Consider the following 26,250-nt stretch of genomic DNA (forward strand, 5'->3'; position numbering starts at 1 on the left):
GAACATAACAAGAAAGAACAAAACAAATCATTGTTGATAATTGACAAGTAGTTTTATTTGTAAGAAATACAGTGTAGCCTATGTCTGGGTTTGCTTTCGTACACAAATGCATTTCACCATAAATACCTTTAGTATTTCAGTCATGAGCTGTACATGTGTTTTTGTTCAACAAATCGAGGCTTCATTCCATGTCTCAAGGAAGACAATCTCCCGCACAAACGCCTATTAAACACACAGTTCAATTTCAAACTAAGAATTTAATTCAGTTAAATTTCATTAATGTATTTCCAAGTAACAAATGAGCAATGCATCTTTGTATTTATTCTATCAAGCGTACATGTCAATACATAAATCAAATCTGTAAAATCTGAGACAAAATGAATGAAGGTGAAATGATGTACAGACAAAATGTCTAAAACAGCACACATCTACAATCTTCTGAGTAAATGTTCATTAAAATTGAGAAAAAAATAGTAAAAAATCAGTTTGTTTGGGGTTTAATTTCCAATACTACCATATTTGGTTTCGTTTAACACCTGAGATGTGTATCAGCTGCAACAGGCAGAAATATCCAATTTAATAAACATTGACAATGTCTCCATTTTGATTGACAAAATTGTTGCGATTTATGGAATGATGTATTGTGACATAAACGTTTGCGCAATTAGGTAAGAATTAAAGAATTCACATTCAAAAACACAATCAGTAATTCAGATTTGGAGACAGGCAGCATCCTAATATTTTGGTAAAGATGTTAAAAATATCACTCTTTTACTGGTGTTTACCAAAGCATGGAATGGTACAAACTTTGAGCTTACTTGGTTGGACTAGAGTAATGTTTTATTTAGAATATACATCAAACAAATCAAATTTAACATAACAATAAACCAATAACAGGCAACTTGAATAATCATTTTGCAAAAAGTGCAATTTGGAAAAGGCACAAAATGGCTTACCTGAATAAATGTCAAATAAATGTTCAACAATATGCATTCATCAGCAGTTAATTAAATATGCGAACAACTGAATGTTATTATTTAAACAAATAGATTCAAAAATTAATATTTCTACAATATTCTTTCAATTTTATCCCTAAAATGGTAGAGAGGTTGGAAATTTTTATTATAATTTTTAATTTTACATAAAATACTGTCATGGCATACGTAATGTTGGCCAGTTTAGGCCAAATGAAGGGAATGGTTTTAATGCTTATCTTATAAACAGTACCCTGTGCTGGAGGAAGACTGGGAGACAATCAACAGTGGCTAGTGTGACTTCAAGATATCATCAGTTGTGTGGAAATATCATGATGGGTGCAACTTGTGTTGATACAGTAGCAAGACATGTACAGTATCATATCTTGTCCATTTATTTCAAATAACCAAGCCAAAACTATTGACAAATATATTACCGTCACGATGACCACAATAATTTGATTATGTTTCCCATCAGCATGTGGTTCATTTAAAAACAATTAAGGACAGGATTTCTCTTTAAAAGGAATCAAAATGTTATGGTTGTGACTGGTAAAAAATCTAGTTCTAATTTTAGCTCTTTGCACATCAAGATGATCCTGTTGAATAAGACAGCTATCGTGGTTTGAATAAATATGAAACTAGGTCTGCTTAAATTGCCTTTCTGCTCAATAACCAAAGAAAAAAAACTGTTGTGCCCTGAAAGTTAAGTGAACGACTTTACCATTATTCATCCCAACAATCTGAAGATTCTTTTTTTATTCACAAAGATCTGATATAGAATAGAATTACATTTGATTTCCACATATATGTGACATTTCTTACTCTTTTAGATCTTTGCTGTAATTACAAATTGATTGTTCATCTTGTTTACTTATGGAACACAATAAACAAATTGCATCACATGATAATTCTACTAACTCTAAAGCAAGATAATGGCAGACAAAGATGGACAGAAATACCTGTAGATTCTATATTTATACATTTAAAAAAGTTAAATATATCAACATAGCTGAAGTCCTAGATTGTGAGAAAAGAAAAACAATTAAAAAATCCATTTGAATATACTTAAGGAACACAAGTGCAGACATTTGACCATATGAGTGAATAAAATACTGTTTAACTGACTTAAAATATTTCAAGGTGTGATATATTAGTGCAAGTCAAACGAATCAGCACAATTTCAGTCCCACCATCTGTGGCAGAGGTATATTAAACCAGGGCTGATGACCACAGCAAACTTGATTAAGGTTCCACTACACTACATTAGAATCACATACTCCCTGAGCAGGCATCATATGTGAAGAGACTGACTTGTGACATCTGTGATTGGATGAAATAGTATCTAGATGTTTATGTTTTCGAAAAGCACTTGCATCCAGTTATTAAAACTGATTAAAATTGTAAGTATCACAATTACTTAGGCTTATAAGTGTAAGGATATTTTTAAGCAGCTAACGCTTGGTGCGAAACTGGTGTTGATGTGTTCTGCTTCCTGTGCTTGGAAAATGGGCCAGATGAATTGGCCAGAAGTTGTGTTTCATTGTAGTTTAAAGGACTGACTTTAACCATCTGTACATGGAATGGCTGTTGAAAGCCTGGGATATGTTTTAAAAAACATAAGGTTACTATAGAGGTGTATGGGAAAACACTTGGTGTTGTGTAACCTGAACAAGCAGACAATCTGGAAGCCAAGGGGCATAACTCTTGGTCATGTTACTAACCTTATCTGTAGGTGTAAACACAGTAAATCTTTAATTTCTTTCAAGAAATAATATTTCACAGAACATAAAATAATAAATCTTCCGAGTCAAGACTAACAGACAAACAAACTAAATATAACCGAAATATTATTAATACAAATAAGTCTGTGTGAAAATTGAAATCCTGATCTCTCCTTGATATAAGAGAATATACCACCCATGGCATACACCATTCAGTGCAAAGGATTTAATTACATTGAATTTGTTCTGCTGGCAATCTGTTCATCATATTTCAATAACCTCTCATTTTCCGGCACAACTGCACAGTATTTCTTAAGTATATTTTCCTTTTAGAAAGAAACACTGTCTAGACATGTATATCAAAACAAACAGTGCTTGTGGAAGATCGTCTATGGTCACGTGACTGATGTCAAGCCTCAGGTCAGGTGACGGGGAGTCTACCACATGTCGCTCAGGCAGCAATTGCGGTGTTGAAACTAGCCGATGTCTGACTTTCACGAATGGCAGTCACAGAGATGAAAGGATGGTCAGTGGACTTGAGATAGTTCTGAAAAAGAGAGTCTTAGCCGTCCTCAAATAGAACATGAAGGAGTAAGCTATGTCCCGTTAGTCAAATCTTCAGACAAACATGGTCACCTTTTACGGAAAGCACAGTTTGCTGAAGCCCTATTCTACCCCGGACCTGTATGGGTAAGCTTACAGAGATACCATGCCACAGTTAAGCATGAAATACACTGACACCAAGCTGATCAGTCCACGCTGATGTAGTCAATAATGACGAGCACCAGGCAGGGACCAAGAAGTACCATATTTGGACTTCTTTTGGTCCAACACTGCCACTGGTTGAACTCATGCCTTTCCGCTCTCCAGACAGACACCTTAACCACTACACCATGGAAGCGTAGTGAATTCCATTTGATTCACCAAATATACACAATTCAGTTGTAACAGGACTATTGTGTACCCAATGTAAAACGTAGTCAGAACAATGTAATACAAGATATTTTGAACTGTTTCATGCTGTGCAGTATAAGAAACTCCAAACAACAGACTCACATGAGCAAACTCCACAGCCCTCTTCTTCTCATTTTGTGACGTGTCCTGACCAATCCACACAAACAGGTCCACTTTTGTGTCCAGAATAAAAACATCCTAATGATAAAAGAAAACAGTAGCTTTTTCTTAAGTTACAAACAAAATTACATAAAATGAATTCTCTTTGGCCCATCTGTGTTGGAATATGTAATTCAAATTTGCTACATGTAAATGAGGCAGTGAGCAAGTTTGGTGTTACGTCACTTTTAGCAATATTCCAGCAATATCATGGTGGGGGACAACAGAAATTCTCTTGACACATCCTACCCAAATAGGGAATCGAACCTCGGTCCTCAGTACGCCGAGTGAACGACTAAACCACAAGGCTACATCACCACCGCTAAGATGTTCACAGGGCAGTATGAATAGATATATCAATTCAAAATCTAAACTGAGCTTGTGCCCAAAACACACATGTTAAGATTGAAAAAAAAGTAAAGCATTATAAACATATGTATCAGAGGTGTTATAGTATACTACAGGTATGCTGGTATACCATGATTTGGTACACTATTTAGTATATACCATACTCTCTTGGAAAATTCAGATATGCTGCAATTCTAAAAACCATAAGTTGTTTTCATCCTATTTGCAACATTTAAATGGACATTCCAGCTAAAATAAATTGCAACAAGTTTTCACTATATACACGTGTCAAATGTGTATTGGGTGAGCGAGTCACATTGGACCCATTGTGGGAATCAAACCTGAGTCTTTGGTATGACTTTGACAAACACTTTCACCTGTAAGCTACCCAACTGAGTGGAATACTGACCAGCAAAACAGATGCAACTCTGTCCTTTTGTCACGTTTTTGTATAGGGGACATAAACATGAATACATTACTTCTTATGACAGTTCATTTTTTTCGAAATTCCATTTTTTTTGCTGGTCAGTATATGTTAGACACTTCTCTAAATGGTATCATTGTCTCAAGCAGATTTTTAAGAAAATGAAAGTTTGGAACACATAAAATAGAGAATGGATGGGACCTGATAGCAGGTGTAGAGATGTCTTTCGAAATCAAACCTTGTCTGCTTACCTTGCTGTCCAGATCAGACTTACTGATGTCTCCTTTCTTCTCCAGCTTGAACTGGATGGTGCCACTAGCATCAGACAATCTGCAAAACAGTAATGAATGTAGCATGATCTTGCAGCTAGGGGTGTGGTGTACCCTCTAAAATACAGGGCTTAAATCAAATGACACTAGCACAGCTCATTGCAATTACTTCTCGTCATCATAGAATGCCCATCTTAAAAACCAACGTATGTCATTGTCTACATCTCTACAGCAATGGTAGCAGTCATTTAATCAAAAGATCTTTGCTTTTTCAATAAAGCATGGACTTTGACTATAAAGTTGCCATTGAGGAATTTTGTGATGAAGATAGAGAGTGAAGTTTTAGAATTCGTTCATCAATATCTTAGCAATTTTCACCAACAATGGGCCCCTGATATTGAGCATGTGTGGGGAATTTCATAAAGTCTGTTTACAGATGTATCAAAAATGTGTAAATAGTGAAATTAGGACCACACACAATAGTGAGTGAGTGACTTTAGTTTTATGCCACTTTTATCATTATTCCAGTAGTATCCTACCAAGGTACACAATAAATGGTACACAGTAACTGCCCTATGAATGAGGTAACTGGTAGTGAATGACCAACTACTAAGCAGATCCCAAGGGAGAGGAATGTCAGTACTGCCAGTTTGGGACATCTATCATGACCAAATACAATACCTACGTTGATTCATGATAGGATTACTTGGACCCCATCTCTGCTGACAAGATGTCATTGAAAAGTTCAAACTGTTGTCAGATTTCTCTATCTAGTTAAACACTCTGTCCTGGAAAGGGACACAACTGAGAGTTGTACTAAGACAATACTACGAAGCTGTAAATATTACTGTGTGGAACCTGTGGAGTCTACTAGGATTCAGTAATTGTCTATAAATCAGTGAATGTCTATTACAAACCCGCATAAGACTTTGAATCTTTGAGTGAGTGAGTGAGTGAGTGAGTGAGTGAGTGAGTTAGTTTAGTTTCACATCACACTCCGCAATATTTCAGCTATAGATTTGCAGATAATCGAGTCTGGGCCACACAATCCAGTGTTCAACAGAGTGAGCATCAATCTGCACAACTGGCAACTGTCAAACCAGTCAGCGAACCTGAACACCATATCCCAAACCTGTTAGTTGCCTCTTGTGACAAACATGGGTTACTGAAGATCAATTCTAGGTGTACTTTCACAGGTCCATGCATCTTAGAAGAACAAGCAGTCTACTACGAACCTATAAAGTTCCTTGGAAGGATCTGCTGCAGTGTATGGTCCATCAGTATCATCCTCACCAGTCAGAGCCTTGTAGAACTCATGCTGCATCGGAACATACAACAACATATATACTGAGGATGAGCATAAAACAGTGAGTGAATGAACAACAACAGTCAACAATTTTCAAGCATGACATGGCTGAATATTTGGCTCTTGGTCAGACAAACCCATGAAAAGTCACGGTCAAACCATCTCATTTCCACTATTGTGCTTCAAACATGATGCTTATCACACATCTTACCTAGAGTGAGTGAGTTCGGTTTTACGCCGCTTTCAGCAATAGTCTGACAATATCTCAGGAGACACCAGCAATGGGCTGCACATATTGTTACCATGTGGGAAATCAAACTTGGTTATTCTGCATGTCAAGCAAATGTTTTAAGCTATTCCACCGCCCACATCTTACCTGGACTCCACACGTCAGATGATATGTCATGAAAAATTACACATCTAAAATATTATGATTGTGGCATAAATGTCACTCCATATCTCTGAGTACCATCTAGACTAATGTTCAGTATCAGAATACATAAAATGTGAGACTGAAAAGAAGCTCCAGTGAGATCATTCTCAACACTTCCAGGGTATATGTTCCTAGATACCCTGGATGCATCTACTGCTCTTAATTTTATTACCTCCCTCGTCTGGCTCAATCAGCTAAGCTGCCGTTACTACCGAGCTTCCCAGTGTCAACAAAGATAGCGGTCACAGCTGCAAAGGTTTGTACAGTGGGAAATCATAGTGACAAATTGACAGGTCTGAAACTTTTACAAAATATGCAAGAACTCCTTCTACCTCTTTCAGGGTGCCTCTGCATCATTTGTGTTGCCAAGTATAATCAGTTGGAAAATTTAAAAAGCGAAAGTGACTTTATGTACACTCTGACTGTATAGAAGCTGTGCTAAAAATATGGAGTCTTATTAACCTAAAGACTCACCGACTGGTCTGTGGACTCATCCTCGATGACTTCAGCCTTAGCACGACCATTCCTCTCTGATTCCAGCTCCTGACAGAACTGCATTGCCTAAACAAGGAAACATGGATCTTATGAAGCTGGGGTCTTATAAAGTGGTGAGACTAAGAAACAGGGTCTCATGTACAGGTGAATGTAAGGTGTGGTAAGTCATATGTACTGGGTGTATGGTACTGCTGAGTCTAGGGTGTGTGGAGTTCTCATGTACTGTGGGTCTCGGGTGTGGGTGGGTCTCATGTACAGGTGAATCTAAGGTGTGGGTAAGTCATATGTACTGGGTGTATGGTACTGCTGGGTCTAGGGTGTGTGGAGTTCTCATGTACTGTGGGTCTCGGGTGTGGGTGGGTCTCATGTACAGGTGAATGTAAGGTGTGGATAAGTCATATGTACTGGGTGTATGGTACTGCTGAGTCTAGGGTGTGTGGAGTTCTCATGTACTGTGGGTCTCGGGTGTGGGTGGGTCTCATGTACTGTGTGTACAGAACTGGTGAGTCTCATACACTGGCGAGTCTCGAGTGTGCAGGAGTCTCATGTACTGTGTGTACAGAACTGGTGAGTCTCAAGTGTGGAGGAGTCTCATGTACTGGGTGTACAGAACTGGTGAGTCTCACATACTGGTGAGTCTCGAGTGTGCAGGAGTCTCATGCACTGGAGAGTCTTGGGTGTGGGCGAGTGTCATGCACTGTAGAGTCTCAAATGAGGGTGAGTCTCATGTACTGGATAATCTCAGGTGTGGGTGGATCTCATATACTGGCGAGTCTTGGGTGTGAGGGGTTCTCATGCACTGAAGGTGTGGGTGGGTCTCATATACAGTGTGTACGGTATTGGTGAGCCTCATGTACTGATGTGTCTCAAATGTGGGTGGGTTTCCTTTAAGTGGGGGTTTCCCCATATGGAGAGGTTTTTGGTCAACATGGGTCTCACAGTGTACATACGGTGATGACATTTAATTAACACTGAATGGCAGTAGGAAGATATTAATCACAGCACTGACGACATCACCTGTCATACAATGTGACATACAGAGACAAAGTAATACTTGTCCAGCATGGGTGGCCAATTCTAATCAAGTTCACTACATAAAATTTTGTTATTTTTTATCTTCAGCAAACATGGAACTGCATGAATGCACTGTAAAAATATGGCACACTTGTAATGATGTGTCCATGATTAATCAACACTGACGATATAATTGTAAGTAAGAGAGGTGTTAATACAGAGATGCCCCACACTGTTACCTTGAATCTTTCATCCTTGCTGCTCTTACTGCCATTGAATTGGAAAATCTTAGTTCCAAGATCAAGGATGAACACGTCATCTGAATTCACCCTTGACTTGCACAAGGGAACCTGCACAAGATGAGACAATAATACTGGTAAAATACTTAAATTGTGTACCAACACACAGAAGAATGAATCAGTTACTTAGTGAAAAAGATATTTTCTAAAAAATAATTGCCCAAAACATTGTAAACATGCCTACATTACACATTGTTTCATCATCATGAGACATGAGCAAGCGAGTGAGTTTGGTTTTACGCTGCTGTTATCAGTATTACAGTAATATCACAGCACAAGAAAACCAATGTACACACATTGTAACAACAAATACATAAACCTATAGCCTACCCCACCACCACCCACACCAGAGATGAGGAAACTGTCACATAATAAACACATTTTATCCAGAATTTGACCTCCCTGAAATGTAAACAGAGTTATCTCCCTCATATTTGCCTACAAGTAATCACACAGTTATCTCCCCATCACATTTGCTTGGTCACATCACTGTTTCGTAAATACTGCCAGACTTACCTCCCTGACCTCCACATTGCGTCTGGTGCCTGAGAAATGGAGGAGACGCGGTGTGTATTCCTCTGGCTTCACATGCCGGAATCCTGTCTCGGCACCACCTCGCATCACACTGAGCATAATTGAGAAACATCATTAGACAGATAGCACATGTAAACCTGCTTCTGTTGTGTTCTGTTGTGTTCTCTTATCCAGTGTGGTATTGAAACATGACATTATTAATCCATGACATCACTCAGTGAATCACATCTACTGAGCATGACATCACTTGGTGCATGACATATATCTGGGCATGAGACTACTCAGTGAATAACATCTCTTGGTGCATGACATCTTTACATAGATGTCATCACTCAGTATCCTCTCAGCTGCCCAGGCAAGTACAGGAGCAAAACATTTGGAAGTAAAGTCTAATCTTTAGTAGACATAATAAGAAACTGTTGCAACACCATATAATAAATACAATTACTACATTTCATAAACAGCCATGGATTCCTAGAGAACTGTGTGACTCACGTGATGGTCTTGAAGTAGCTCTTGAAGAGACTTGACTCATGACCCTGTACTTCCCTGTGCTGGATTGGGGCATCGTTCAGAAACGTGTCCAACTCCACAGTCTTGTAGGCAGCGGTACCATACTCATCCTGTTTACCATATACTATTCTTATTTTCAATGTTTAAAGGCATTTATATAAGCATGTGCAGGTCAGAGACGTAATTCACAGTACCAAATAAATGTTACAAAACATACTTGCATGTAATGAATTACCACAGGATGTCACACTGACAGCAGGCCTGACAGAAGATATCTATACCTGAGTGCTGTGTTGGCCGATCCAAAAGTGGACATCATACAGCAGCTCCTCGGAGTCAGCCTCCTTGTACGTCTGTGTGGAAAGAGTTATCTCCCTTTAATAAAACTGTTATAGTCTAATTTGAAACTTTCCCTAGACTGAAGTCATTCCTATCCTTTAGATACAGTCCCTGTGCATGTCTTATTGTGAACAAATATTCTTACCAACATCAAAAACATTCAAATCTCCTTTTCGTGAGAGTTATATTTTGATTACACAATGACATTTAGAAAATGGTTAAATGTAACATATCTCATTCTTTGGATTACACTTTCTTTCCAATTACAGATTTTAGTACTTTCGTTGGGTTGAGTTCCATGCAGGGTTTGAATCCACACCATCAGAGTCAGATACCAAAACTCCCATGTGGAAATCAAGGTAGTTGAATGGGTTAGCCAAGTTTTGTCAAGTACAAACATTCCAGGAATCTTGTGGAAACCCATCGGGATTCAAGGTCAGGGTCAGATAATCCAGATGTTGAGAGCATGAGATATGATTAATGAACAATTCCATCAGTTCATAGAATGTAATCAGTTTCATAAATAACATAGCAACAGGCACCACTTCAGGTTTTGACTGATATATCTTCCAAGTTTTGCAGAAAAATATTGAACGGTTTGGAGTTCTGCTCTGGAAACGAAACACACCTCTCACTTTTCAGACTATGTCTGAAACATTTCCATGGAAACCAAGAAAATAATAAATCACAAAAACCTGTATTTACCAAAAGGCACCACTATAGGTTCAGATTGATATATCTACCAAGTTTTGCAGAAAAATATTGAATGGTTTTTGAGTTCTGCTCCGGAAACGAAGCCCACCTCAAATTAAGACTAACACCAAAATGTTCCATGGAAAAACAAAAAAAATATACATGCCAAAAATCTGTAAATAGCAAAAGGCATAACTATAGGCTGAGATTACTATATCGATCAAGTTTGGTCTAAAAATATTGAACGGTTTCTGAGGTATGCTTCGGAAACAAAATGATTACGGACGGATGGACGGGGGACGGACGTGCCTGGGGGATAAAAATAATTGATTATCACTATTTGAACAAAAACAGAATTTAAATGCAACTGCTTTTGAAATAACTTTAAAACTGAAACAAATTATGAAAATGGTATTTCCAAGGAGTACTCCACATAATTTTCAACCATTGTAGTACAGCACTGGCCATTATTAGGACTGACAGGTACTAGACAAACATTTTCGAACCAATACATTTTGTAAAGCTTGTGTGATATTGTGTTGCCATCAAAGCCCCCGTGTTGTACCTTTGGACTTCTGTGCTGAACTTAATTATGTAAGCATAATTGAGGCGGAAGAATTCAATGTGTCTTATTAGCTAATCGTAATGCAAAATTTGCTGCTGTTGCATATGGTATACAGAATTTTATCATATAAAAAGACAATAAGGTAACAATCATGACAGAGTAAACATTATTTGAAGATGTATTCTATATAGTCTTGATTTGAAATAAATCTACATTTGACTGACTTTCTACCATGAAATATGACAATGCCTAATTGATCTTTACAGCTGCAAGAAATCAACAATCTGGATTAATTTCTTGGATGTTTACAAGCAATAAAATCTATGCTGAGCACTAACAGAGACATCCAAAGTAATGAAGCTGAGAGAGCGAGTGGGTGAGTGAATATGACATTATGCTGCTTCTAGCAATATTCCAGCCATATCATAGCAGGAGACACAAGAAATGGGCTTCACAAATTGTGCCCATGTGAGGACTTAAACCTGGGTCTTCGGTTTGATAAGCAGATGCTATAACCACTGGGCTACCCCACTGCCCTTACTGTAATCTGAACAAACTGTAGAACTTACATTCAAGATAATGTATGAATCTCCATCGTAAAACTTGCCATAGTCAGCCTCAGGCCAGCTCTTCACTTCAAACTTCTACAAAGAATACAAAAGATATAAAAATCATTACTTTTGCTGATTGAACGACAAATTGACATGTGAAAAATACTAAAACAGGTAATTCATACCTGCAAATTGTTATCTGGGTAAAGAATATTCATGAAGAGATTCCATCACATATCATTCATGGTAAGATGACCATGATCAATAACAGCTATCTGGGACATGTCTGATAGCTTGGCCAAATGTTCATGCCTTGGCTGACCAGATACACAAGGTCACATAGCTCTGGTCAGCCAGCGCTCAATTCATGAATCAGCCAGATACCAGAGTGTCCAGTTTCAAAGGATGAATCACGCTCTGGCCATTCCTCTCATCATCAAATGGTGCTGTAGGTGTCCATACAGTATCTTTATCATACAGACATCAGACATGACTGACTTCTACCCAACACTTTATGTTTTTCATGAAACGTTGAGGCTACTTTAATATCATCATATTCAAATAGGTGAATATGACTTTTGGGACTTTAAAATATATAATTGCATTTCACCGCCTTCATCTATGGCTAAATTCCGCAGGACATAAACATTTTTATGAGTTACACAAATTTCAATCCCTGATACATATTTCCTACATATAAAAAGCAAGGAAACCATGTCATGTTCTGCATACAAGTGTGACCAGCTTCATTGTGTTATGACTGCTTACCACAATCCTCCATATCTTCAAGCCTACAGACTTGCCACACCCTTGCCATGCTGCCTCTGCCTCTGCAGATTCCTCTGGAACACAGATAAACCATGCCACTGAGTTGGTGTCTACTCCACTTGATGCAATACTCCTGCAGTATCACAGCAGGGGACACTGGAAATGGACTTAAAACAGTGTACCCACGTGGGAAATAGAACCCAGGGTCTTTGAAGGGCATTTAGAAGTGAAATACATAGGGATGAAGATTTTATGGATATCAAGTTCTTTATTATGAGAACACAACACAATAAACCGTGACCAAGGAGTGTACCTACAAAGTGCCTGGGACTTATTGATAAATTAATCTTATCTGTGTACATTCTATCTATGTAATTCATTAGCAAATCTACCCATGTACATCCCTATCTACTTGTGTTTGTACATCATCAACCCTCATGTAATCATGTTCATCAACCCTCATGTAAATCATGTACATCATCCTTAATCCCCAATCATGTGTTTTGTAAACATCATTCAGTCATATGTAATGTATCACCATTGGCTTCCATCCTTATCCCCAATCATGTACGTGGTCCTTATCCCCTATCTGTGTTATGTAAACATACCATTGGCTTCCATCATTGTTATCATAACTGTCGGCTTCCTATCAGTGCTTGTTTATACTGGCTTCCAGCTTTTGTTAATTCATTCCACTTGTTACTTTGTTATTGTTTTACCTGTACATATAAATATAGCTCTGTACCCCATTCTCATTCACCTGATGAAGGCGTAAGCATTAACTCCGGAATGTTGTGTTCTCATAATAAAGAAGCTGATATCCATAAAATCTTCATCCCTAGAACCCAGGAGTTCAACATGACAAACAAATACTTAAAAATTGTTTACATTATTAGGAGCAAAACTAAAAAAAACTCAAAGAAATGAACGAACAATTGCATGAAATAACCTGTTTATCTTATCACAATACAACCTTCAATAAATTCATCAAATGTTTTACCTGTATGTAAAATATTACAAATAATAATAATCTTCAATATTATCCTTCTGTCAGTCCAGAAATAATTCAAAACAGGTCTTCAGTCTTCTACATATCCCCAAGCAAGACATTTAAGTTTTGAACCCTGGAAACTTAAAATAATAATTGAACCCATGTAACTTCTGTACTCTGCCTATGAGCACTTTGTTTCCCCGCAGGATTACTTACTCTTGACATTCTTCTCCAGGTCAGATCCAAACAGAGCCAAGTTGGTGTCCTTCCAGTCATACTTCTTTGCCTTGATCAAACCTGAACATAACAAGTGTGAGTGAGTGAGTGAGTGAGTGAGTGAGTGAATGAGTGAGAGAGGGAGTAGTTGGTAGTATGTAGTATGGTTTTACGCTCTTTTTGAGAGCAAACGAATCTGCATTTTCTTAATCTCTCTTAATGTCTGAAGGTATAGGTACAGACCTCAAACATGAGTGAGTGAGTGAGGTGAGGTGAGGTGAGGTGAGGTGAGGTGAGGTGAGGTGAGGTGAGGTGTAAAAGTTGATTTCAAAAAGATTGAATCAATCAATGTTTTTCCTCAACCTAAACTGATAAATGTATTAATGAAACAGTATTTTGCTTACAATTTGACTGTAATGTGTTTATATTTTAGCGATTTTAAAACTGCAAATATGACAGTTTGTTACATGACTTACCTGACATTGTGATTCTTTATGTCTGCAATGGAAAAATTAATGATTTTGAGAACAGAATCCATCAAAAGACTGAACACACAGATTCAGATTCACACTAATTCAGAGATGAATACAATACAATGTCTGAAACCACTGACCCACGCTGATGATGGAAGTGACATTCCAGAACATGTTCAGAAAACACTGTGGCAAACCTGCCTACCCCACTTGCCATCAAAGTGTATTCACAGTGGCTTAAAAGTGTATTTTGATGTGTAAAAGTGTAAAATCTATTAGGAATATGATCTGGCTCTTCCCAGCATGTCTCCCGAATATTGTCTGTAAGGCAATATGTACAATACACATACTTGGCTCCTTTAGTTGACTACTTATTCTGAGGATGGAAGTGTATTTCTCTATAAACTTCTGATCGAAGGTGGTTGTTAATGGTTTGGTCAGACATGCTGTTGGCATTTATAAGAAGTCAGAATATATTGGTAGGACTCGGTTATGTATGTTGATGGCATTGATAAACAATATTGGAAGAACAGACAATGACGTTCTCATTGATGCTTAATACACAGAGGTTGAACAACAGTGTAGAATGAAACTAATTTTAGATGAATTGTGACTCAATTGATGTACAATCTGATATGTGGGCGTATAGTTGTATTTAATGATAAAAAAATCGTACAAAATACGCCAAAATATACCAGGTAGGTAGGTCTGCTGTGGGCTACCATGGTCTATCAAGACCATTTGTAAACCATGCTAGTTTCATGGCCAGAGACAACTAAAATCTATTGAGGACAAGTAAAAAATCCAAGGATGGTAATCCTAATTGACTTGTAGCATTACTTCTCAATCAGTTAATATATGCTTCAATTCTGTTACATATTTTTATCATAACTGACAGAAAAAGTGAACCTAAAGAATTTCATCTTGTTCAAGTAAGTTCTATGACTGTGCCCAAGACAGACATGTGAGCCATTTCAAAGTGTAAAGAGCAAGAATCTGGTTTATATGATGAGTATTCTTTGACAGAATGCTCCTTATAATGTTGTTTGTTGCTAATGCTGGAAAAAGCAAGGCGTATATGATGCCAGCAATAAAGAACAGAGTGGGTTTGGTTTTATGCTGTTTTTCACAGCATTCCAGAAACATCATGATGGGGACACCAGAAATGGCCACGTAATCATGTATGGAATTTAACATTTAAATTTAACACATTTACCACCTGGCTACCCCACCTCCTGAACGCAGGAACAGAGTCTGAACCAGATGAACCAGTGACTAGTCATGTGAACAATTGGGCACTATGACAAATCACCGAGCATCTCAAACTGATCCACAGTGTCACACTGTATGACAAGCAAATGTTGCCTTAAACGTAAGTTAAACAACCACGTCCAACACCTATAAGTGATGCCAGTTGGAGAAAGAAGGTAATCAGAATTTTTTAAATCTTTCCTGATTATCATACAAAATAAACTAATCACATTAAAAAAAACCTAATCATCTTGACACATTTGGAACCCGTCAACATCCTAAGAGCAGAATGAAGTGAAGGCATGCTGAATGAAAAAGGAAATCATCACTTAGACATATCCACTAAGTGCATGAAACATCGAGGTCATCTATCATTGTGGTGTCAAGTGTAATGCTAAGTCATTTCTTTTATGTTTGCGGCTATCTACAGTCAACATGCTAACCATGTTTAATGTTGTGAGGCTATAATATGGCACTTATCATATACAAACCACAAGAGCCCATGTCACCCTGAGATGACATCATCCCAAGACCCCTTAAAAGAAACTTAACATCATGTGACTCATATAAAAGCATGTGACCCCCACATCAGTCAAACAACACCAGAACATCAACAAGAGACCCCTACATCAGTCCAAAACCTGAACATCAGTTCAAGACCCCAACATCAGTTTAAGACCAAACCATCAGCGAGAAACCCCCACATCAGTTTAAGACAAAAACATCAGCCCAAGACATTCATCAGTTCAAGACCAGAACATCAGCAAGAGATTCCCATATCAGTTCAAGACCTGAACATCAGCCCTAGACACTCATCTCAACATTCAGTGACTCATATCAGCAAACCTTGCCCAAATCTATAACAGATTGTAACAAGTAATGCCATTCCAACTGATTGAAATAATCAAAGATTGGTCACAATGACCAAACAACCAAGCAATCGATCTGATTTTCTCATAATTGAATACAAACGATTTTGGACCTACTGTTTAAGTGTTTCAAACACTTGACGAAGGAACAAATCTTCAAAGTTGTCAGGACCTGCAAATCTGTTTATTTCTTAGAAACTTCACTTCATTAACTGAGAAGTCATGACTGAATGTTTCTTGAAGACACCAGGAAGTTTGTTTTGTTTTTTTTATTATTTTTATTCATTCAACTCAGTAGACAGTTACACAAATACATGATGCAACAGCACAAGTACACAATAAGACAAACGTTCATATGGATAGAAATTATACATACTGGATATATGGCAGCAGTGGTGACCATTTTCTGTCAAATTGTAACATTTTATTATTCTTAATAGCAATAAACTTTTCAGTTTTGAAAATATCACCCAGTATTTTTAGAAATGCATCCAGTGATAACTTGGTGTTCTTAATACTTGATACATGAATGTATTTTTTACCAGCAAGAAGTATATGGTTCATTAAGTCAGTATTATTTCCACCAATTAAGACACCATTTTGTCAGGGTAAATTTTTCTGTTGTTTTATTGTCAATATATTCTTTCAGTTTCAACCAGAATGTTTTCACACATTCACATTCCCAATAAATATGTATCAAATTTTCAGACACTAAGTTACAAAAAGAGCAAAGGTCATCAACTAATTCTTTTTTGTGTATATAATATTATGAATAAATTTAAATTGAAAGTCAATCAATTTAGTATCTTTTGTGCATCTCCTATAATCTTTAAAAATGTGTTCCCATGGGATTACAGTGTCAAAGAGTTGTTGCCATTTTTCACATGTAGAAGGGAAATTTTCAGTACTTATAAGCTTATCATAGAAATATCTTGACCTCTTCAGTGCTGAAAGTAAACATATCAGTGACGTTCTGAGATAGTGATTATGAACAATCAATAGATTATTTCTAATAGTATCTTTCCATTTTCTTGGCATATTTGAAAGAACTTGGTAGTAATCAAGAACTGTGCCTTTGATTTTGTAAGTTTTATTAAGTTCATTAAATGACAAAATACGTTGATCATTACACAAGTCTCTTATAGAGTGAATACCCTTAAAATACCAATGTCTTAAAATAAAATTACAATTTTGGAATTGATGGTTGAACCAAAGGGGTTCAGATAAGATTTGATTAATATCTGTAAAATCAGTTTTATGTGTTCTATAAAGTATTCCCCATGCTGCCAACACACCTTTCCAATAGGGATTAATTATTTTCACATAATTTTTAATGTTGCCTCCAAGCAGAAATACATCCTTGAATGGAATGGTACTAGGGCTAGTGTTTTTATTTTGGAGATATTTATTCAAAACTGACAGTTTTAATGAGTTTGTGAATACCTCTACATTAACCATTCAGAGTCCCCCTTCTTCATATTTTCTAATAAGTGTTGTTTGCTTATCTTTCCAGATGAATTTATAAAATATATCATCTAATTTATCAATGAATTCCTTTGGAGGATTTGGGAGTGAAGTGAACATATGCACCAATGATGAGAGTGCTGAAGTTTTAACAACCGTTATTTGCCCTATTAATGTCAAATTTCTTTTCCTCCAATTCCTTAGAGTTCTATAAATAATTTCTATTCTTTTTCTTGTAATAATTACCCAAAGGTTATTCAAGTTAGGATTAAGCTTTATTCCTAGTACATCAAAATCCCCACTGTGCCAATCAAGCTTAAGATCCTGACATAACATCATGTTACTACCTGCCATTGAACCTATCCATATTGCTTTAGTCTTCTCTACATTTATTCTTGAACCAGACATTTTGTAGAAATTACTTAGGGTGTCAATTGCTATGCTTAAGCTTTCTTCACATCCATCAAGAAATAATTCAGTATCATCTGCATATTGTCCAATTTTATGTTCAGTATTATTCAACGTCATTCCGTTTATTGCGCTGTTGTTACAGATCATTATTCCTAAAATTTCTGCCACTAAAAGGAATATGTAGGGAGAGACTGGGTCGCCTTGTCTACAGCCCCTTTCATTGTGAAAAAACTGAGATAAATGACCATTTTGTATAACACAAGATGTAGGATTATTGATTAATATTTTGATCCATTTTTCCATATTGGGTCCAAAGCCAAACTTTCCTATTGTTAGAATTATAAATTCTTTAGAGACAGTGTCAAAGGCTTTTTCAAAGTCAATAAGTAACAACAGTCCCTTTTTACCCTGTAATTTTGCTTAAAACATAATATCATATAACAGTCTAATGTTCTAACTAATACATCTTCCAGGGATAATCCCTGTCTGAGTTTCATGAATTAGTGTATTCAAAGTTTTTTTAATTCTATTGGCTATACATGTACTGAGTATTTTATACACAGAATGTTGTAGGGACACCAGGAAGTTCATGTTTATGACATATTACTCATTACTTTAAAGTAGCAAGATGCATCATGATATACATATCTGCAATTACAACCTGGATAGAAAAATCTGAAAACTGACGCTATCCAATTTTTTTTATGACTGTTTGTCTGCAAAGAAGCAGTCATCACTTGTGAGATATCATCCAATTCCCAACACTAGTAAGAAGTGGCTATAATATTTGCACATGAACTTGAAATATTTTTACCTTATCTGGAAGAGAATATCACAGGAAATCCAGATGAGCTCTAAGGGAGATAACACATTAACTACATTGATATTAAATCCACATCAGCCATGCAGGTGGAGCAATATGGGTCTGATTAACTACTGTGACACGACCATCTTGATTTTAGCTAAAATACCTTATGGCATTGTAATGTGGAACCTGTTACATCATTATTACTTCTTGTTTAAGTGTTGGACTAAGACTGAATCTGAAAATACTGTTTTGATAGACACAAAAAAAACGCCATTTAAACTGAAGGAGTTCAGTGACAGAGATCCAGAACCTCAACTTTTGGAAAATCTACACTTTCGGGTTTTCCATTCCAGTAAAGGCTGCAAGGAAATGAATGATTTGTTTCTGGGACTGTGAGGCAAAATACAGATGTGTATAACAATGGATGTCAGCATGAATGACATCATATTTCAACAACAAAACTGGAATAAAATATTAACATGATTAAACTGTACATATTTTTTAAAAACCTGTAAGCTAAACCGTAACTAAAAGCAACTTTACACTGTAGAATTCTTTTCAAAAACTCACAATTTATAATATAATGACTTGGTAACACTTTGAACAGCACCACAATGACACATTGATCTGAATTAGAAAACTGGTATGTTGAGTTTCAAGCCACTGAAAACAATAAAGGAACCAGAAATATCAATCCTATCAATAAATAAACGTACTTCCTGGCACCTCTTGTTCATGCTGCACACATTCAGACTGCAGTTTACATTTTAAGACACCAATTTCTAGATGAAAATGTCAGCAACAAATACATAAAGCAGGACTGCTCTGACATCTCAAACATGGCACAATCTTCACTAGTTTGTCTCACTTTGAGTGCCTGAACCACACTAAAATATTTTCCCAACTGCCTTGCCCTCCCTGCAATACTAAAACCCTAAATGAAGCAAGTCTCTATCTCCAAACTCATTGGGGCTCCTTTTCAGTTTAAATGGGATCATTTGTTGCAACCAAAATTATATATATTCAGAGACTAAGTATTAGTCTAGATTCTGACCTGCCAATATAGCGCCAATCCTCTAGCCTGCCACAGACAGACTCAGTGTTTTCAGTTGAGAGTAATTACCATTTACTGCCTGGTCAAACACAATTAGGACAAGGAATTCCTGGCACTCTGTCTCCTGGACTACCATTGGCTATTGTACTCTCAGGCTGGTTCTACTGTTCTGAGAGATATCACAAGTGATTTGTTACAAAACCAGGGATATCCAAACAGGTGCTCTCTGTAGGTATACAGGCACAATGTGTAAGTGATAAGAGAAATCTGGTCTCAAGAGCAGATAAATATTGTTTTTCAATATTTAGTACTACAAAAGAGGTACTGATTTAAAATTACTTCGACAAGTGCTGTTACCCTTTGTTGTGCAAGCAGCAGTAAAGAAAGACGTGACCATAGTAGTATAGGTGTTTAATGCATACTCCAATATTTAGACGAGAAACAAAAGTTTTTAATTCTAAAGACAAAACAACCAAACTTCATATTAAGCCATCCACAGTCCTTTATATCTAATCTCATACTGTCATACATAGTGAGTAGTTTTACATCGCTTTTAGCAATATTCCAGCAATGTCACAGCAGAGGGACACTAGAAATGGGCTTCACACATTGTACCCATGTGAGGAAACATTTTTGTAATAAATATCAAGCTGGCCTGGGGTGTGTAAGGGTTACAGCATTTTCTTTTTATCACTCTCCGGTATACATTTCAACAGCAGGGGGAAACCATATCAAACCATTAAAGCCAGGATGTTTCTAAAACATGAAAATGATAAACTATACATACATGTTCCTCCTGGTTTCACAGTTTAAATTACAACTTCAATAATTTTCTGATTTTATAAAAATGAATTCCCACTAACATATCAGAATAAATGTCATTATCTTGTGTAATTATTGTGCAAAATCAGCTCAAAATACAAAAATTTATGGTCAGTAAAACTTTAAAGTGTTGCAATCGTGTCTACTGTTGAGCAACATTATCAGAAACGTCAGGCGCTGCACAGTGAAATGTCAGCTAGTACAATGTGCATCAATATCTGCACTAAAACATCTGTTAATGCTTTCAGTCGATATAACACTGGTGTCAAAATAGTCTTTTTTACTCGTTCATAGATACGCAGATGCAGTGAATTACAACAGTCTGTTTAGCAACTGAGAATATTCCTCCTGAAAGCACAATAAACACTTTGTAGTACAGGTCAGATTGCCCTCAACCAGCAATGTTCCATGTGCACTGCTTAATCACATCATCAATCAAAACAGTTTCCAGCCCAAACTATTTCTTTACCTAGATAAGGCGCAAATTAACCTACTGATAATAAATCAGGTTAAAAACATTTCGTAATGGGGTATTGATTGGGCAGTTCTGTAATACTGACATCTACCCTTCAGTTGTTGTGTGAGTGAGTTTTATGTCATTTTTAGCAATATTCCAGCAATATCATGGCAGAAGACACCAGAAGTGGATTCGAACCAGAGTCTTAAGAAAATTATTCTTAGTTAAAATGAAGGTTAACCTTCGACTTACTATGGGAATTTCACTAATGATGACTCACTTATGGCCAACTACCGGATATCAGCTAAAGCACTGATTCATCATTGCCTCTGAAAGTGACTAGTGTGACTGATAACATGGCTTCCAGATAAGATGAAGGTCACACTGAAAAACCACTCATAACACATACAAAGCCAGACAAACTACTGATAACATCCCAGCCATATTAGCTGAATGGGATTTTGTGTGTTAAAACAAAACTGAATGAAGACAATTTTCCATGAGGGTAATATTTCTGTATGATGTGATAGGCACGCTGTTGGTTGGTTAAAACAGACATACTTTTCCTAATCCCATGGGGCTTTCAGTGAAAAATATTAGGGTCCATCCTCAACTTTTATGTGTGGTTGACATAAAACCAATCCGCCTCTTCCAGACACTACCACTGAAGGAAACATCATTCACACACATTAAACACTGCCAAAAAGCATTAATCCATTCACTTCTCCCAAAGACGCATTCTTGCAACATACAAATGTCTCCTGCACCTATGCTAACCCATTTCAGACACCAGATGGGACTTAGTTTACATTTCTTTGTTAAATGAGGACTATCTTGTTCACACTGAACGCCCTGATTGAACTGCGTTCTCTTTCCTGTTATGAAGAGTTTCTTCAGGAAACCATAGTGGTAGCTTCCATCCTCTAACATGTTTATCATGTTCTATAAACACTGGCAACTCTGTAATCCAAGTCTGCCAGCTTCAGATAACACTGGCCTGCCATTCTAGATTACAAGCCATGCCACTTGTTCATCTTAACCTTGAACATTCTTTGGTTTCATCTAGTGTGTACTCATCATCTATCATCATCTATGTGTACCAATCTAATTCATACTCATCATCTATCCATACTAATCTTTTGTGTACTCATCATCTATGTGTACCAATCTATTGTGTACTAATCATCTATGTGTACCAATCTATTGTGTACTAATCATCTATGTGTACCAATCTATTGTGTACTCATCATCTATGTGTACCAATCTATTGTGTATTCGTTAACCATGTGTACCAATACATTGAGTCCTTACCTTACATATGCAACGTCAATAGTGTGCTTACCATATATGTGTATCAGTCTATAGAGTATTCATCTAATGAACCAGGCATTCTTGTATTCAAGTAAAGCAATCTATACAGTACTCGATATATAAGTATACCAATCTATACAGTACTCGATATATAAGTATACCAATCTATACAGTACTCGATATATAAGTATACCAATCTATACAGTACTCGATATATAAGTATACCAATCTATACAGTACTCGATATATAAGTATACCAATCTATACAGTACTCGATATATAAGTATACCAATCTATACAGTACTCGATATATAAGTATACCAATCTATACAGTACTCGATATATAAGTATACCAATCTATACAGTACTCGATATATAAGTATACCAATCAACAGTGTACTCATAATACATAAGGTTTAAATATAATGCAGAAATTTGCATTCAGTTATCACAAATATAAAATAAAATGTGTTATGTTCCAGGACAGAGAATGATATTCACTGCAACAAGTTATTGTATCTGACACAGTCATTATATATTTTCTGTACTATACATTTCCATTTATTTGGTCAAGATGACATTTCTTCTATAGAAGTCACATATTTATTTTGTTCAGTGATACCTGGTCTGGAATTTCAGAGTTAGTTCAGGTTCAACATTACCAATCAACTGTGAATATTACTTTCACAATCATTCCAGTGAAAAACAAAGCTTTTCCCCCAAAGCATAAAAAAGTGACATAAATAATTAGCTGCCCCCAAACAATGTTGGCTGTAGAGATAAATCTGTATTGTTCAACTGGACACTAACATAGCTTTTGGATCATTTTTCATGGTTTACACAAATTTACACCATTATACACTTGCAAAGCAGCTTACCTTTTCAATTTTCAAAACACTTCCTTTTCAAGGTATACAATCATGATACTGATCAAGCATTTAGTCATACTTTGTGTCACTGTGTCTGCCTTGTCTGTTACTAGCAGCTTCCTGATACTCATACCACTCACAGTTCATGAGCAGTCAGCATTAGTCAACAGCTATATATACAATCTATCCTCAGGAAGTAAAATGTTGCTCTTTAATCATTGTTGTGCAATGTGCTGATAAAAAAACAATGTTGCTGAAATTATCCTTAAAATGCAAAGAGAAACCAATTCTAACAATATAGCTTTCACGTTTAAACAATGCCCCTTGGCAATAAGAAAGAAAAAGCATTTGCTAACTTGGTCACAACCCAAGCTGTAATATGATGTACTGACTTATATTGTTATTAGCAGCGGTGCTCGAGATCAGCGTAGTCGTAACAAAGCTATGTGCATGATAATGTATAGGGCTGTACTTGCTTGTGCAGCATTAATTGAACAATGGCAATTATGTATGGATGTCTCACTGATACAATGTAGCTGCTGTACTGGGTCTCCATGACCCAGTCTTCAGACAAAGACTGTCAACAGGATATGGCAGGGATGGAGGATTGAGAAGGGGAGGAGGGTATAAGGATAGGGGGTCAGGAGGGGGTTAGGAAGGGGTCCTGGAAGGAAGAATGATATCTTAGGAGAGGGCTACAAGTGAGTGAGCTTAGTTTTACGCTGGTTTTAGCTACATATTCAATTAATGTGAGAATAAGCAGTGTTCCGCCTAGACATTAATATTTGAGGGTCAGGACGACTCTCCAAAGTTATTTGGGGAGTCAAAATCAAATTTTGGGGTCAAACAAGTTACAATGATAATCGATTTTCAACTAATAATTTTTTTCTAGGTAAATGCCTCTGAATCTGTGAATTCTAAAGGATTATGTCCCTTCCTTCAGGACAATACAGACTAGTGTATAAACCAATTCGCAATATAAGTACATGTATAATCCTGCTTTTACCAATATTCCAACAACATCAAAGCAGAAATGGGCCTCACACATTAAATCCAAGAGGGAATTGAACCAGGTCTCAGCATGAACAACCACTTTAACTACGAGTCTACCTGCTGAAAAACTGTCCCCAAAACAGGAAACAGTACAAAAAATTAAGCTTAATTGACATTGTTCTTCCTGTTAGTCATAATCAACATGAAGTAGAACAGGTTTTGTGGAACGGCCTTCAACAAGCTTTTGACACATCAAACGCATAAATCCTGAGTAAATATAGTACTAGACTTCATCTGACATGTACTGTGGACGAGACGGCAGAACACATTTCCTGGATTGACTTACAGGGTTAGCATTAAGAGGTGAGGATGATATGTGTTGCAGATCTTTTATGAGTTACATAGCCTAAACAATGCTGAAAAGTGATCAGCAAACTTACATAATCCACCACTAACCCATAAGCTGACATTTTCTTATGAATACTGATTATAAAAAAAAACATACAGAATTAAACAAAAATTGAGCTTCAAGAAAGCTCATTAAATTTTCAGAGGACAGTGAAAATACTATGGAACGCATACATACCCGTAGGACAAAGATTACAATGAATAAAAAGCAATAATCGTGAAAATCAGTATGTTTAAAAATAAATGTAATAATTTAGTAATGTAGCGTAGAGAATAACAGCTTAAGTTCTTGACATTTTAACTCGGCAGGCACTTCACGGAGAGTGAACTTAATTGTCAATTATTACCAGAGCCTGACACAGTCCCACAGTCACACACAAATGGGCCGAGCGTGGCTTTATAATTATAATGTCGAGAGCTTCAGAAGCCGGATTGTCAAAAATAACATATTATGTAAACATAAGCCTCCATTTTACAACTACAGAGTAAACGTGTCAATTACAGTTTGCACTGCTACTTACAGAACAGAAGGTTGTAGCGCGCCTGTAGGTGTCGACGTAACAAGGAAGTATAACCACCCAAGTGAACGCTGTACTGTTTCACGATCTTCTCGGGACGCTTGCGCCGATGTCGAAATACTTCCTGCTTTTGTGGATCACGTGGTATGTAAATGTGGCGAAATTGACATGTGGCGCGAAGTTTGAATATATTTATAACGATTGGTTTTATGATATCACAAGTAATTCAACCGTTTGCTTAAACATTATGTTGCTCTTTCTTCAATAGTGAACAAACGTAATGTATAGCAACTTACACGATACAGATTCCTTTGCAGCTGTTAAGTAGGAATGTTGATGGTGAGCAATGAAATGGAGTGAGTGGGTGAATCAATGAGTATGGTTTTGCGCCGTTTTCAGAAATGGGCTTCACACATTGTACCCATGGGGGAATCGAACCCGGGTCTCCGGATAGAGCGTGACGAGCCAACGCTTTACCTCTAGGAAACTGCGAGTCTATGTAGCCAACAGATGTGAAGATTAGACTCACATTTTTATACTTTTGGTTTCGGGATAGGTGCTAAGACAATCTTGACATCCCTTATGGAATTAAGCCGAACTATTTTCCAAAATTGTATTCTCTACTGAATGTCAGACAGACTACGTGAAGATGTATATTATCCAAATGACACACACAACTACCATAAGATATGAAGCTTTCTAAAAGACGATCAAAATCCGGTCAAGAATCTGGCATTTTAAATCATGAGCAGCGGATTCGGGTATGTCTAAGGGAGGGAACTCTTTAGAATGAGGTTGGGATTATATGCACACGACTGATGAAGGCCAACATGAATGTATAGATTGCGTAGAACGATCCTCGTGGTGTCCGTCACCGGATTGTTAGAACAATTATAATTAATAAAACGTTATAATTTCCAGACCACAGTCATCGATATAGCTGGAATATTGATAGTGTGGCGTAAAACAACAA

General features: G+C 36.9%; 1 protein-coding gene across 1 annotated transcript; it reads right to left on the bottom strand.

The window, feature by feature from the left end:
• Positions 1-30: 30 nt before the first annotated feature.
• Positions 31-25,391, bottom strand: LOC137296763 (gelsolin-like protein 2). Its single transcript, XM_067828609.1, has 14 exons — positions 25,281-25,391; positions 14,046-14,067; positions 13,570-13,650; positions 12,363-12,436; positions 11,613-11,687; positions 9,728-9,799; positions 9,429-9,556; positions 8,916-9,024; positions 8,340-8,450; positions 7,066-7,152; positions 6,088-6,170; positions 4,835-4,913; positions 3,755-3,850; positions 31-3,245 (listed from the first exon to the last, which is right to left on the bottom strand). Exons 2-14 carry the CDS (start codon positions 14,050-14,052, stop codon positions 3,150-3,152), a joined length of 1,098 nt encoding a protein of 365 aa, XP_067684710.1. The 5' UTR covers positions 14,053-14,067; positions 25,281-25,391; the 3' UTR covers positions 31-3,149.
• Between the last annotated feature and the right edge of the window lie 859 nt (positions 25,392-26,250).

This window comes from Haliotis asinina, chromosome 9 (genome assembly GCF_037392515.1).
Source record: "Haliotis asinina isolate JCU_RB_2024 chromosome 9, JCU_Hal_asi_v2, whole genome shotgun sequence".
Taxonomy (NCBI): Eukaryota; Metazoa; Mollusca; class Gastropoda; order Lepetellida; family Haliotidae; genus Haliotis; species Haliotis asinina.

What these genes read in the sequence shown, in the direction of transcription:
- LOC137296763 (XM_067828609.1), bottom strand. An exon ending in CCTGGAGAAGAATGTCAAGA is followed by an intron (nt 12,437 to 13,569) that starts GTAAGTAATCCT and finishes TCTGTGTTCCAG; the next exon opens with AGGAATCTGCAGAGGCAGAG. An exon ending in GGGCTGTGGAGTTTGCTCAT is followed by an intron (nt 3,246 to 3,754) that starts GTGAGTCTGTTG and finishes TCTCTTTTTCAG; the next exon opens with AACTATCTCAAGTCCACTGA.